This window comes from Arachis ipaensis, chromosome B9 (assembly GCF_059453495.1).
Source record: "Arachis ipaensis isolate K30076 ecotype BB chromosome B9, ASM5945349v1, whole genome shotgun sequence".
Taxonomy (NCBI): Eukaryota; Viridiplantae; Streptophyta; class Magnoliopsida; order Fabales; family Fabaceae; genus Arachis; species Arachis ipaensis.
The window spans coordinates 68,984,119-68,998,841 of NC_142444.1; the positions used below are offsets into that span (position 1 = coordinate 68,984,119).

At 38.0% G+C, this 14,723-nt stretch overlaps 1 protein-coding gene across 1 annotated transcript; it reads right to left on the reverse strand.

Annotated features, from left to right (window-relative positions):
• Positions 1-5,445: 5,445 nt before the first annotated feature.
• LOC148544981 (uncharacterized) lies at positions 5,446-5,856 on the reverse strand. The gene has a single exon (XM_088499022.1). It carries the CDS (start codon positions 5,854-5,856, stop codon positions 5,446-5,448), a length of 411 nt encoding a protein of 136 aa, XP_088355148.1.
• Positions 5,857-14,723: the final 8,867 nt, after the last annotated feature.

The following is a 14,723-nucleotide window of genomic DNA, read 5'->3' on the forward strand; positions in this document are numbered from 1 at the left end:
GCTCAGCTTTTGAGGAGGAAAGTACTTGGCTAAGAAAGCCGTGACCAGCTTATCCCAAGAGTTCAGGCTGTCTTTGGGTTGAGAATCCAACCATAATCTAGCTCTGTCTCTTACAGCAAAAGGGAAAAGCATGAGCCTGTAGACTTCAGGATCTACTCCATTAGTCTTAACAGTATCACATATCTGCAAGAATTCAGTTAAGAACTGAAAAGGATCTTCAGATGGAAGTCCATAAAACTTGCAGTTCTGCTGCATCAGAGAAACTAATTGAGGTTTCAGCTCAAAGTTGTTTGCTCCAATGGCAGGAATGGAGATGCTTCTTCCATGTAGATTGGAATTAGGTGTAGTAAAGTCACCAAGCATCTTCCTTACATTATTATTATTTTCGGCTGCCATCTCCTCTTCCTGTTCGAAAATTTCTGAAAGGTTATTTTTGGATTGTTGTATTTTAGCTTCTCTTAATTTTCTCTTCAGAGTCCTTTTAGGTTCTGGATCTGCTTCCACAAGAATGTTCTTATCCTTGCTCCTGCTCATATGACAAAGAAGAAGGCACAGAAAAATAATAATAATAATAGAGATCCTTTATACCACAGTATAGGGATCCCTTTGTGAGTGGAAGAAAAGAGGGGGAGACAAAGAGTGTGATGTAAAGGAAGAAACACAACTGTACGGATGGAAGAGATGTGAGATGAGATGTTAGGATATGAATGAATAAATAGAATAGGATGGGGGAGGGATAATTTTCGAAAATTATTTTGAAAAAGAGTTAGTGATTTTTGAAAATGGTTTTTGAAAAATGTTAGTAATTTTCGAAAATTTTTGAAATCAAAAATAAAAATTAAAAATAATTAGTTAATTAAAAAGAAGTTTTTGAAAAAGAGAGAAGATATTTTCGAAAATTAGAGAGAGAGAGTTAGTTAGGTAGTTTTGAAAAAGTTAAGAAACAAACAAAAAGTTAGTTAGTTAGTTGAAACAAATTTTGAAAAGGTAAGAAGTTAGGAAGTTAGAGAAGATATTTTGAAATCAAATTTTTGAAAAAGATAAGATAAGAAGATATTTTTGAAAAGATATGATAGGAATTAGTTTTGAAAAAGATTTGATTTTTAAAATCACAATTAATGACTTGATTCTCAAGAAATCACAAGATATGATTCTAGAACTCAAAGTTTGAATCTTTCTTAACAAGCAAGTAACAAACTTGAAATTTTTGAATCGAAACATTAATTGTTTATGTTATTTTCGAAAATTTGATGTAAAAATAAGAAAAAGATTTTTGAAAAAGATTTTTAAAATTTTCGAAAATAACTAAGAAAAATGAAAAAGATTTGATTTTTGAAAAAGATTTTGAAAAAGATAAGATTTTCAAATTGAAAATTTGAATTGACTCATGAGAAACAACTTGATTTTAAAAACTTTTGAAAAAGTCAATTCAATTTTCGAATTTGATGAGAGAAAAAGGGAAAGATATTTTTTTTGATTTTTGAATTTTTATGATGCAAGAGAAAAACACTAAAAAGATGCAATGCATGAAATTTTTGAATCAAAACAATGAATGCATGTATGAATGATATGAATGTCAAGATGAACACCAAGAACACTTTGAATGTCAAGATGAACATCAAGAACATATTTTGAAAAAATTTTTAATGCAAAGAAAACATGCAAGACACCAAACTTAGAATTCTTTAATGCTTACGCACTAAGAATTCAAGAATGCATATGACAAACATGAAAAGACACAAAACAAAAAATCATCAAGATCAAACAAGAAGACTTACCAAGAACAACTTGAAGATCATGAAGAACACTATGAATGCATGATATTTTCGAAAAAATGCAAGATGCATATGCAAGTGACACCAAACTTATGATATGACTCAAGACTCAAACAAGAAACAGAAAAATATTTTTGATTTTTATGATTTTCTAATTTTTTTGGATTTTTTTTTCGAAAATTAATTGAAAAGGAAAAATAAGGATTCCAAAATTTTTAATATGAATTCCAGGAATCTTGCATTCTTAGTCTAAAGCTTCAGTCCAGGAATTAGACATGGCTCACTAGCCAGCCAAGCTTTCAAAGAAAGCTCCAGTCCAAAACACTAGACATGGCCAATGGCCAGCCAAGCTTCAGCAGGTGATCATGGATCAGCAGCAGGTGGATGAGCAACAACTAAGTTGCTCTTGATAACAAATTGCAAGCCTCAGTCCAAATGAATTTAGACATGGCTTTACAGCCAGCCAGGCTTCACATGCTTCATGAAACACTAGAATTCATTCTTAAAAATCTTGAATAAAATTTTTGAAAACATTTTTATAATTTTTTCGAAAACAGATGAGAGATTTTTGAAAATATTTTTGAAAGATTTTTTTTTTTTTGAAAACAAAACGAAAAGAAAATTACCTAATCTGAGCAACAAGATGAGCCGTCAGTTGTCCAAACTCAAACAATCCCCGGCAACGGCGCCAAAAACTTGGTGCTGTTGCCGGATCAAAACTTGGAACTGGGCACTGTTGTTGCTGGACCAAAAGAGAATTTGGCACTGATGTTACCGGACCAAAAGCTTGCCGAAAACTCGAACAATCCCCGGCAACGGCGCCAAAAACTTGGTGCACGAAATTGTGATGTCCAGGCTCGAACAATCCCTGGTAATGGCTCCAAAGCTTGGTGCTTTGATCTTAATTCATAATTGTCACAACTTCGATACAACTAACCAGCAAGTGCACTGGGTCGTCCAAGTAATACCTTACGTGAGTAAGGGTCGAATCCCACGGAGATTGTTGGTATGAAGCAAGCTATGGTCACCTTGTAAATCTCAGTCAGGCAGATATAAAGTGATAATGGAGTTTTCGAAATTTAATATAATAAAATAGGGATAGAGATACTTATGTAAATCATTGGTAGGAATTTCAGATAAGCGAATGGAGATGCTTTTCGTTCCTCTGAACCTCTGCTTTCCTGCTATCTTCATCCAATCAGTCTTACTCCTTTCCATGGCTGGCTTTATGCAAGGGCATCACCGTTGTCAGTGGCTACATCCCCTCCTCTCAGTGAATAATATGCTCACGCACCTTGTCACGGCACGGCTATTCATCTGTCGGTTCCCGATCATGCTGGAATAGGATTCACCCTCCTTTTGCGTCTGTCACTAACGCCCAGCACTCGCGAGTTTGAAGCTCGTCACAGTCATTCAATCATTGAATCCTACTCAGAATACCACAGACAAGGTTTAGACCTTCCGGATTCTCTTGAATGCCGCCATCATTCTAGCTTACGCCACGAAGATTCCGGTTAGGAGATCTAAGAGATATTCATTCTAGCTTATTTCATGTAGAACAGAAGTGTTTGTCAGGCACGCGTTCATAAGGGAGAAGGATGATGAGCGTCACACATAATCATCACCTTCATCACGTTCTTGGGTGCGAATGGATATCTTAGAAGAGAAATAAGAAGAATTGAATAGAAAACAGTAGTACTTTGCATTAATCTTTGAGGGACAGCAGAGCTCCACACCTTAATCTATGGAGTGTAGAAACTCTACCGTATGAAAATACATAAGTGAAGGTCCAGGCATGGCCGAGATGGCCAGCCCCCTAAACGAGATCAATAGTCTCCTAAGATGAACAATGGATTAAAACTGAGACCAAAGATGCCTAATACAATAGTAAGAGGTCCTATTTATAATAAACTAGCTACTAGGGTTTACATGAGTAAGTATTTGATGTATAAATCCACTTCCGGGGCCCACTTGGTGTGTGTTTGGGCTGAGCTTAAGTGTTCCACGTGCAGAGGCCATTTGTGGAGTTGAACGCCAGTTTCTGTGCCAGTTTGGGCGTTCAACTCTGGTTTTGGATCCTTTTCTGGCGCTGGACGCCAGATTTGGGCAGAAGGCTGGCGTTGAATGCCAGTTTACGTCGTCTATTCTTGGCCAAAGTATGGACTATTATATATTTCTGGAAAGCCCTGGATGTCTACTTTCCAACGCAATTGGAAGCGCGCCATTTCGAGTTCTGTAGCTCCAGAAAATCCACTTTGAGTGCAGAGAGGTCAGAATCCAACAGCATCAGCAGTCCTTTTTCAACCTCTGAGTCTGATTTTTGCTCAAGTCCCTCAATTTCAGCCAGAAAATACCTGAAATCACAGAAAAACACACAAACTCATAGTAAAGTCCAGAAATGTGAATTTAACATAAAAACTAATGAAAACATCCCTAAAAGTAACTAGATCCTACTAAAAACATACTAAAAACAATGCCAAAAAGCGTATAAATTATCCGCTCATCAATCATCAAAGGAAAAAGGGTTGCTCACCACAAGCAAGTTGCTTAGTGGTTTTGCTATTTTAGAAAAATCTTTGATGAACCGTCTATAGAACCCAGCATGGCCCAAGAAACTTCTAACAGTTTTTACATTTGTTGGCAGTGAAAACTTTTCTATAATCTCTACTTTTGCCTTGTCCACCTCTATACCCTTTCTTAAAATTTTGTGACCAAGAACAATTCCTTCGGGTACCATAAAATGGCATTTCTCCCAGTTCAAAACCAAATTGGTTTCTTGGCACCTTTTCAAGACTAGAGTAAGATGGTGTAAGCAATCATTGAAAGAATCACCAAAAACGGAGAAATCATCCATAAAGACTTCAATAAAATTTTCTACCATGTCTAAGAAGATTGATAGCATGCACCTCTGAAAGGTAGCTGGGGCATTACACAACCCGAATGGCATTCTCCTGTAAGCAAAAACTCCAAAGGGGTAAGTGAAAGAGGTCTTCTCTTGATCCATGGGGTCAACAACTATTTGATTATAGACAGAATATCCATCAAGGAAGCAGTAATAGGCATGGCCAGCCAACCTTTCAAGCATTTGGTCAATGAAAGGGAGGGGAAAGTGATCTTTTCGTGTGGCATCATTCAGCCTTCTATAGTCAATGCACATTCTCCATCCTGTCACTGTTCTTGTGGGTATGATTTCATTCTTCTCATTGACAATGACAGTCATGCCACCTTTCTTGGGTACTACTTGAACTGGCCTCACCCATGGGCTGTTGGAGATGGGGTAAATGATTCCAGCTTTATATAACTTCATCACTTCCTTCTGAACAACCTCCTTCATTGTGGGATTCAGTCTTCTCTGAGGTTGTACTACTGGTTTGGAATTTTCCTCCAAGAGAATCTTATGCATACATATAGCAGGGCTTATACCCTTCAAGTCATCAATGGTCCATCCCAGAGCATCCTTGTAGGCTCTTAGTACAGCAAGCAGCTTTTCTTCTTCTTCCTCACTCAAGGTGGAGTTGATGATCACTGGGAAGTGATCCTTCTCACCAAGGAATGCATATTTAAGATGAGGGGGTAGAGGTTTTAGCTCTTGTTGTGGTGCACTTTCTGTCTTAACTTGAGTTGGTTCCTCTGATGGTTGTATCTCTTTTACTTCTTGCTCTTGGATGTCTTAAGTTTCTTCTTGAGTCTCCTCATGACTTGCTTCAAATATTTCTTCAACTAAAGAATCCACCACATCAATCCTCATGCAACTCTCTTTCTCAGTTGGATATTGCATTGCCTTGAAGACATTTATGGTCATTTGTTCATCATGTACTCTGAAGATCATCTCCCCCTTCTCCACATCAATGATTGTTCTGCCAGTGGCCATAAAAGGTCTACCAAGAATGACCGAGTTACTTCCCTCTTCATCCATGTCCAACACCACAAAGTCGGCTGGGAATTTGAAATTTTCCACTTTTACCAAGAGATTCTCCACTACTCCATTTGGTATTTTGAGGGATCTGTCAGCCAGTTGTAGTGACATCCTTGTAGGTTTAACCTCTTCTATCATCAGCTTCTTCATCATGGCAAGAGGCATTAAGTTGATGCTTTTGGTGGAACACCAAACTTAGAATCCTTCGTTCTCCCTTAGATTGTTTTGGTGTGTAACACCAAACTTAGCTTCTTGCAATATAGATGAAGTTAATTAACCTTTTTATTAAAATAACTATGGAAAGAAAACTACCTCAGGTTGGGTTGCCTCCCAACAAGCGCTCTTTTATTGTCACTAGCTTGACATCTTGCTCTTTGATTATGGAGGCTGGAAATCATAATGCCTCAGTTTTTCTCCTCTTGTTGTAGGATTCCTTTCCTCCATGACCTGCACAATCACAAACAATCCAAATGAAAATTGGATATTCTCATGCCAGAATGTAGTTAGAGGATTAGTTGACACCATGTGTCAAACAGTTGGTAAAATTGAGAGATTAATGAACGAAAATCACTTCTCTCGTTTATTTATCAAGCTATGAGAATCATATTCAGCAAGATAAACCAAGGAAACTTCACTCTATTGCTAAAGTGAGGTTTCAATTAGCTCAGGCAAAAATTCAAACAGTTAGTGTGTCAGTTAAAAATTAAAGAAAAAGTGCTTGATCTAAATTGCCACCTCACTTAATCATTGTCAATCTAATCAATCCCCGGCAACGGCGCCAAAAACTTGATGAGATATTTTGGTGGAGAAACGAATCTCTCCCAAAACACCCAAATCTAACCGGCAAGTGCACCGGGTCGCATCAAGTAATAAAAACTCACGGGAGTGAGGTCGATCCCACAGGGATTGAAGGATTGAGCAATTTTAGTTTAGTGGTTGATTTAGTCAAGCGAATCAAGATTTGGTTGATTGATTGGTGATTTGCAGAATTTAAATTGCATGGAATTAAAGAGAGCAGGAAATTAAATTGCTGAATCTTAAAGAACAAGAAATTAAATGGCAGAAACTTAGAGTGCAAGAAATGTAAATTGCGGAATCTTAAAGTGCAAGGAATGTAAATGACTTGAATTGTAAAGGGGATTGGGACTTGGATTTGCAGAAATTAAATAAGGAAAAGTTAAATTGCATTAAACAGAAGAGAAAAAGGGAATTGGGATTGAATCGGATCCGAAACAGCAAAGTAGATGAACATGGAAAGCAGTAAACAGAGAATTGAAATGGGAAATCAGATCTCAGGACCCAGAGACTAGAAAACCAAGTCTAGATCTCAATGCCTTCCTAGATCCAACAAGAACAATTACAAGGAAATTGTAAATTGCAAAGAAATTAGATGAGAAGCAAGTAATGGAAACAGAAATTCAAATTCAGTAAATAAACAGAGAAATCCAAGGATGAGATTGAAACAGAATTTCTTCAAATCTCCAACCCAAGATCCAAGACAAGTGTAATTGAAATTGAAAGCAATAAAACTAAGAGGAAGAGAAGTGAATTCTTCTTCCCCAAGACTAAGAAATTAAAGTTCACTCAATATCCAAAGCTCTCCGAAAACTATTATGAAAATTCCAAAAGAAAGCTCCCCGAAGAACTTGAATTCTATCCTATTTATACACTTTCTTCAAATGATCTTCAAGCCTTGAGTTGGGCCTTTGCTCTTGGTGGAATTGGGTTAAAAGAGGCCTTGGTTGATTGCTCTTGAGGTTTGGAGAAGAACCAAAGTGAACCAATTGAACCGGGTTTGAGTTTTGCAAAAGTTGGACCAAAAGTTTGAGCAAAAGTTAGGGGTCTAACTTTTGCTCCAACTTTTCATATCAGCTAGCACCACTTTGCTGATATGAACGTTGGTGCCAACGTTAGGGGTCTAACTTTGGCCCAAACGTTGGCCTTGCCTTGTGTACTTGTGGCGCCAACGTTAGCCACCAAGTTAGGGGGCTAACGTTGGCGCAAACTTTTGCTCCTCCTTGTGATTTTCATGTGCCAACGTTAGCCTCCAAGTTAGGGGGCTAACGTTGGCGCAAACTTTTGGTGCCCAGGGAGGTTTTCTTCATGCCAACGTTAGCCTCAAAGTTAGGGGGCTAACGTTGGCGCAAACTTTTGGTGCCCAGGGGTGAATTTCATGTGCCAACGTTAGCCTCAAAGTTAGGGGGCTAACGTTGGCGCAAACTTTTGGTACCCAGGGAGTGATTTTCAAGTTCCAACGTTAGCCTCCAAGTTAGGGGGCTAACATTGGGGCTAACTTTTCAACCAAAAGTTTGTGCAAAAGTTTGATGCTAACTTTAGGTCCAGCTTTTTGCTTCCTGGTTCAATTTCACTTATTCCATTGTTTTCTCTTTACTCCTAGCTATTCCTTCTTGCTTCAACCTTTCTCCAAGCTTTCTTCACCTATAATTAATCAACCAAACACATCAAAGCTATGCTCATAATCATGAGATATCCATTCTATCATAACATGTGACAATTATAGCATAAAACCTCATGAAATGGCATGAATTCATACATGGTTGATTCAATCAAGGGAAACATGAAAATCTACTCAATTAGCTTGCTTATGGTTCAAGAAAGTGCGTAATTCTAATGAAAACGAAAGAAAAAGACTAGTTAAAATAGGCTAAGATGACTTGTCATCAGGGTGTATGGTTTAGGGTTTAGGGTTTATGGTTTGGGGTTTAGGGTTTATGGTTTAGGGTTTAGGGTTTGTGATTTAGTGTTTAGGGTGTAAGGTGTAGGGTTTAATATTTACGGTTTGTGGTTTAGGGTTTATGGTTTAGTGTTTAAGGTTTATTATTTAGGGTTTGTGGTTTATGGTTTTGGGTGTAGGGTTTTGGGTTTAGGTTTTATGGTTTGGTGTTGATGGTTTATGGTTTAGGGTTTAGACTTTAGAGGTTGTGGTTTAGGGTTTAGGGTGTAGGGTTTAGGGTTTAGGGTATAGGGTATATGGTTTAGGGATTAGGGTTTAGGGTTAGGGTCTAGGGTGTAGGGTTTACGATTTATGGTTTATGATTTGGGGTTGAGGGTTTATGGTTTAAGGTTTATGCTTTAGGGTTTGTGGTTTAGGGTTTAGGGTATAAGGTTTAGGGTTTATGGTGTATGGTTTGGGGTTGAGGGTTTATGGTTTAGGGTTTAGGGTTTATAGTTTAGGCTTTTGGGTTTGTGGTTTATGGTTAAGAGTGTAGGGTCTAGGGTCTGTGGTTTGGGGTTGAGGCTTTAGGGTTTTGGGTTTATGGTTTGGGGTTGAAGGTTTATGGTTTACGTTTTATGATTTGGAGTTTAGGGTTTAGGCTTTAGTGTTTGTGGTTTAGGGTTTAGGCATTAGTGTTTGGGTTTTAGGGTTTAGGGTTTAGTCTTTAGACTTTAGGGTTTAGTGTTTGGGGTTTGTGGTTTATAGTTTAGGGTTTAGGGGTTTAGGGTTTAGCCTGTATGGTTTATGGTTTCGTGTTTAGGGTTGAGAGATTGGAGTTTATGGTTTAGGGTTTAAGGTTTCGGCTTTAGGCTTTAGGATTAAGGTTTTATGGTTTAGCATTTAGGGGTTGTGATTTAGGGTTTAGGCTTTAGGTTTTATGGTTTAGGGTCTCGGGTTTAGGGTTTAGGATTTAGGTTTAGGGTTGAGGGTTTATGGTTTAGGGTTTATGGTTTACAGTTTAGGGTTTAGGTTTAGTTTTTAGGGTTTAGACTCTAGGGTTTATGGTTTAGGTTTTAGGGCGTAGGGTTTATGGTTTATGGTTTTTGGTTTGCGGTTGAGGGTTTATGGTTAGTTCTTAGGGTTTATAGTTTAGGGTTTAGGCTTTAGTGTTTGTGGTTTAGGGTTTAGGTGTAGGATTTAGGATTTAGGGTTTATGGTTTTGGTTGAGGATTTATGGTTTAGGGTTTACGGTTTATAGTTTAGGTTTAGGCTTTAGTGTTTGTGATTTAGCGTTTAGGGTGTAGGGTTTTAGATTTAGGTTTTATGGTTTGGGGTTGAGGGTTTATGATTTAGGATTTAGGGTTTATAGATTAGTGTTTGTGGTTAGGGTTTAGGCTTTAGGATTTAGGGTTTATGCTTTAGGATTTGTTGTTTAGGGTTTAGGTTTAGGGATTTGGATGTAGGCTTAAGGTTTAGGTTTTAGGGTTTAGTGTTTGGTCTTTAGGGTTTGTGGTTTAGGGTTTAGAGTTTATAGTTTAGGGTTTAGGGTTTAGGGTTAATAGTTTAGGGTTGAGGGTTTAAGGTTTAGGGTGTAGGGTTTAGGGTTTATGGTTAAGGGTTTAGGCTTTAGGGTTTGTAGTTTAGGGTTTAGGGTTTATGGTGTAGGGTTTAGGGTTTATAGTTTGGATTGAGGGTTTATGGTTTAGGGTTTAAGGTTTATAGTTTAGGGTTTAGGCTTTAGGGTTTGTGGTTTATGGTTTATGGTGTATTGTTTAGGGTTTAGGGTTTATGGTTTGGGGTTGAAATTTTAGAGATTGTGGTTTAGGGTTTATGGTGTAGGGTGCAGGCTTTAGGGTTTATGGTTTGGGGTTGTGTGTTTATGGTTTAGGGTATATAGTTTAGGGTTTGTGGTTTATGGTTTAGGGTGTAGGGTTTATGGTTTAGGTTTTATGGTTTGGGGTTAAGGGTTTATGGTTTAGGGTTTAGGCTTTATGGGTTATGGTTTAGAGTTTAGGGTTTAGGCTTTATAGTTTAGTGTTTGTGGTTAGGGTTTAGGCTTTAGGGTTTGGTGTTTAGGGTTTAGGGTTTGGGGTTTAGGATTTAGGCTTAGGGTTTAGGTTTTAGGGTTTAGTGTTTGGGCTTTAGGGTTTGTGGTTTAGGGTTTATGGTTTAGGATTGAGGGTTTAGGGTTAATGGTTTGGGGTTGATGGTTTATGGTTTGGGGTGAAGGGATTAGGGTTTTTGGTTGAGGATTTTGGATTTAGGGGGTTTAACGTTTAGGGTTTTGGGTTTAGGGTGTAGTGTTTAGTGTTTAGGGTTTTGGCTTTTGGGTTGAGGATTTAGGGTTTATGGTTTAGGGTTTAGTATTTAGGGTTTAGGGTTTAGGTTTTATGGTTTATGGTGTAGTGTATAGGGTTTATAGTTTGGGGTTGAGGGTTTATGGTTAAGGGTTTAGGCTTTAGGGTTAGTGGTTTAGGGTTTAGGATTTAGGGAATAGGGTTTAGGGTTTATGGTTTATGGTCTGGCGTTGAGGGTTTATGGTTTAGGGTTTAGGGCTTATAGTTTAAGGTTTACGCTTTAGGGTTTGTAGTTTATGGTTTAGGTTATATGATTTAGGGTTGAGCAGTTATGTTTGGGGTTGACGGTTTATAGTTTAGGTTTTAGGGTTTAGAGTTTGTGGTTTAGGGTTTATGGTATAGGGTGTACGGTTTATGGTTTATGGTTTGGGGTTTATAGTTTAGAGTTTAGGCTCTAGGGTTTGTGGTTTATGGTTTAGGATGTAAGGTTTAGGGTTTAGGTTTTATGGTTTGGGGTTGAGGGTTTATGGTTTAGGGTTTAGGGTTTAGGGGGTGTTTAGGCTTTAGGGTGTATGGGTTGAGGTTGAGGTTAAGGTTTAAGGGTTTAGGGTTTAGTGTTTAGGGTTTATTGATTATGGTTTAGGGTTGAGGATTTAGGGTGTAGGGTTTATGGTTTGGGGTTGAAGGTTTATGGTTTAGGGTTTAAGGTTTAGGGTGTTGGGTTTAGGGTTTAGAGTTAATGGTTTGGGTTTAGGGTTTATGCTTTAGGGTTTAGGCTTTAGGGTTTGTGGTTTGGGGTTCAGTGTGCAAGATTTAGGGTTTATGGTTTATGGTTTGGGTAGAGGGTTTATGGTTTAGGGTTTATAGTTTAGGATTTAGGATTTAGTCTTTATAGTTTATGGTTAGGGTGTATGGTTTAGGGTTTATTGTTTGTGGTTTGGGGTTTAGGGTTTATGGTTTAGGGTTTAGGGTTTGTGGTTTAGTGTTTAGGGTGTATGATTTAGGGTTTAGTGTTTATGGGTTGGGGTTGAGGGTTTTTGGTTTAGGATTTAGGGTTTATAGTTTAGGGTTTGTGGTTTATGGTTTAGGGTCTAAGGTTTATGGTTTAGGTTTTAGGTTTTAGGGTTTGTGGTTTAGGGTTTAGGTTATAGGGTTTAGGGTTTAGGGTTTGTGGTTTTTGGTTGAGGGTTTATGGTTTAGTGTTTAGGGTTTATAATTTAGGGTTTAGGTGTAGGGTTTAGGATTTATGGTTTATGGTTTCGGTTAAGGGTTTTTGGTTTAGGTTTTAGGGATTATGGTTTAGGGTTTAGGCTTTAGTGTTTGTGGTTAGGGTTTAGGCTCTATGGTTTAGGGTTTAAGCTTTAGGGTTTGGGGTTTATGGTTTAGGATGCAGGGTTTAGGCTTTAGGGTTTAGGTTTTAGGATTTAGTGTTTAGGGTTTAAGGTTTAGGGTTTAAGGTTTAGTATTTATGGTTTAGGGTTTTGGGTTTAGGGTTTAGGATTTAGTCTTTAGGGTTTTCGGTTATGGTTTGGGGTTGAGGGTTTAGGCTTTAGGGTTTGTAGGTTAGGGTTTAGGTTATAGTGTTTAGGGTTAACGGTTTGGGGTTGAGATTTTATGGTTTAGGGTTTAGGGTGTTTAATTTAGGGTTTAGGCTTTAGGGTTTGTGGTTTATGGTTTATGGTGTATGATTTTGGGTTTAGGGTTTATGGTTTGGGGTTTAGGGTTTATGGTTTAGGGTTTAGGGTTTGTGATTTAGTGTTTAGGGTGTAGGGTGTAGGGTTTAATGTTTATAGTTTGTGGTTTAGGGTTTATGGTTTAGTGTTTAGGGTTTATTATTTAGGGTTTGTGGTTTATGGTTTAGGGTGTAGGGTTTTGGGTTTAGGTTTTATGGTTTGGTGTTGATGGTTTATGGTTTAGGGTTTCGGCTTTAGAGGTTATGGTTTAGGGTTTAGGGTGTAGGGTTTAGGGTTTAGGGTATAGGGTTTATGGTTTAAGGATTAGGGTTTAGGGTTTGGGTCTAAGGTTTAGGGTTTAGGGTTTATGGTCTGGCATTGAGGGTTTATGATTTAGGGTTTAGGGCTTATAGTTTAAGGTTTAGGCTTTAGGTTTTGTAGTTTATGGTTTAGGTTATATGATTTAGGGTTGAGGGTTTATGGTTTAGGGTTGACGGTTTATGGTTTAGGTTTTAGGGTTTAGAGTTTATGGTTTAGGGTTTATGGTATAGTGTGTACGATTTATGGTTTATGGTTTGGGGTTAAGGGTTTATGGTTTATGGTTTACGGTTTATAGTTTAGAGTTTAGGCTCTAAGGTTTGTGGTTTATGGTTTAGGATGTAGGGTTTAGGGTTTAGGTTTTATTGTTTGGGGTTGAGGGTTTATGGTTTAGGGTTTAGGGTTTAGGGGGGTTTAGGGTTTAGGGTGTATGGGTTGAGGTTAAGGTTTAAGGGTTTAGGGTTTAGTGTTTAGGGTTTATGGATTATGGTTTAGGGTTGAGGATTTAGGGTGTATGGTTTATGGTTTGGGGTTGAAGGTTTATGGTTTAGGGTTTAGGGTTTAGGGTGTTGTTGGGTTTAGGGTTTAGAGTAAATGGTTTGGGTTTGGGGTTTAGTGTGCAAGATTTAGGGTTTATGGTTTATGGTTTGGGTAGAGGGTTTATGGTATAGGGTTTAGGGTTTATAGTTTAGGATTTAGGATTTAGGCTTTGTAGTTTATGGTTAGGGTGTACGGTTTAGGGTTTATTGTTTGTGGTTTGGGGTTGAAGGTTTATGGTTTATGGTTTAGGGTTTGTGGTTTAGGGTTTAGGGTGTAGGATTTAGGGTTTAGTATTTATGGGTTGGGGTTGAGTGTTTATGGTTTAGGATTTATGGTTTATAGTTTAGGGTTTGTGGTTTATGGTTTATGGTCTAAGGTTTATGGTTTGGGGTTGAGGGTTTATTTTTTAGGGTTTAGACTTTAGGGTTTATGGTCTAGGGTTTAGGGTGTAGGGTTTAGGGTTTAGGGTTTGTGGTTTTAGGTTGAGGGTTTATGGTTTAGTGTTTAGGGTTTATAATTTAGGGTTTAGGCTTTAGTTTTTCTGGTTTAGGGTTTAGGTGTAGGGTTTAGGATTTACGGTTTATGGTTTCGGTTGAGGGTTTATGGTTTATGTTTTAGGGATTATAGTTTAGGGTTTAGGCTTTAGTTTTTGTGGTTAGGGTTTAGGCTCTATGGTTTAAGGTTTAGGCTTTAGGGTTTGGGGTTTATGGATTAGGATGTAGGGTTTAGGTTTTAGGGTTTTGTGTTTTGGCTTTAGAGTTTTAGGTTTAGGGTTAAGGATTTAGGGTTTAGGGATTAAGGTTTAGGGTTTAATGTTTAGTATTTATGTTTTAGGATTTTAGGTTTAGGGTTTAGGATTTAGTGTTTAGGGTTTTGGGTTATGGTTTGGGGTTGAGAGTTTATGGTTAAGGGTTTAGGCTTTAGGGTTTGTAGGTTAGGGTTTAGGTTATAGGGTTTAGGGTTAAAGGTTTGGGGTTGAGGGTTTATGGTTTAGGGTTTAGGGTTTATAGTTTAGGGTTTAGGCTTTAGGGTTTGTGGTTTATGGTTTAGGGGGTATGGTTTAGGGTTTAGGATTTATGGTTTGGGGTTAAGGGTTTATGGTTTATGGTTAAGGGTTTGTGATTTAGTGTTTAGGGTGTAGGGTGTAGGGTATAATATTTACGGTTTGTGGTTTAGGGTTTAGGGTTTAGTGTTTAGGGTTGATTATTTAGGGTTTGTGGTTTATAGTTTAGGGTGTAGGGTTTTGGGTTTAGGTTTTATGGTTTGGTGTTGATGGTTTATGGTTTAGGGTTTAGGCTTTAGAGGTTGTGGTTTATGGTTTAGGGTGTAGGGTGTAGGGTTTAGGGTATAGGGTTTATGGTTTAGGGATTAGGGTTTAGGGTTAGGGTCTAGGGTGTAGGGTTTAGGATTTATGGTTTATGATTTTGGGTTGAGGGTTTATGGTTTAAGGTTTATGCTTTACGGTTTGTGGTTTAGGGTTTAGGGTATAGGGTTTAGGGTTTATGGTGTATGGTTTGGGGTTGAGGG

Coding starts and splice junctions, on each gene's coding strand:
- LOC148544981 (XM_088499022.1), bottom strand. CDS start 5,856: ATGCCTCTTGCCATGATGAAGAAGCTGATGATAGAAGAGGTTAAACCT.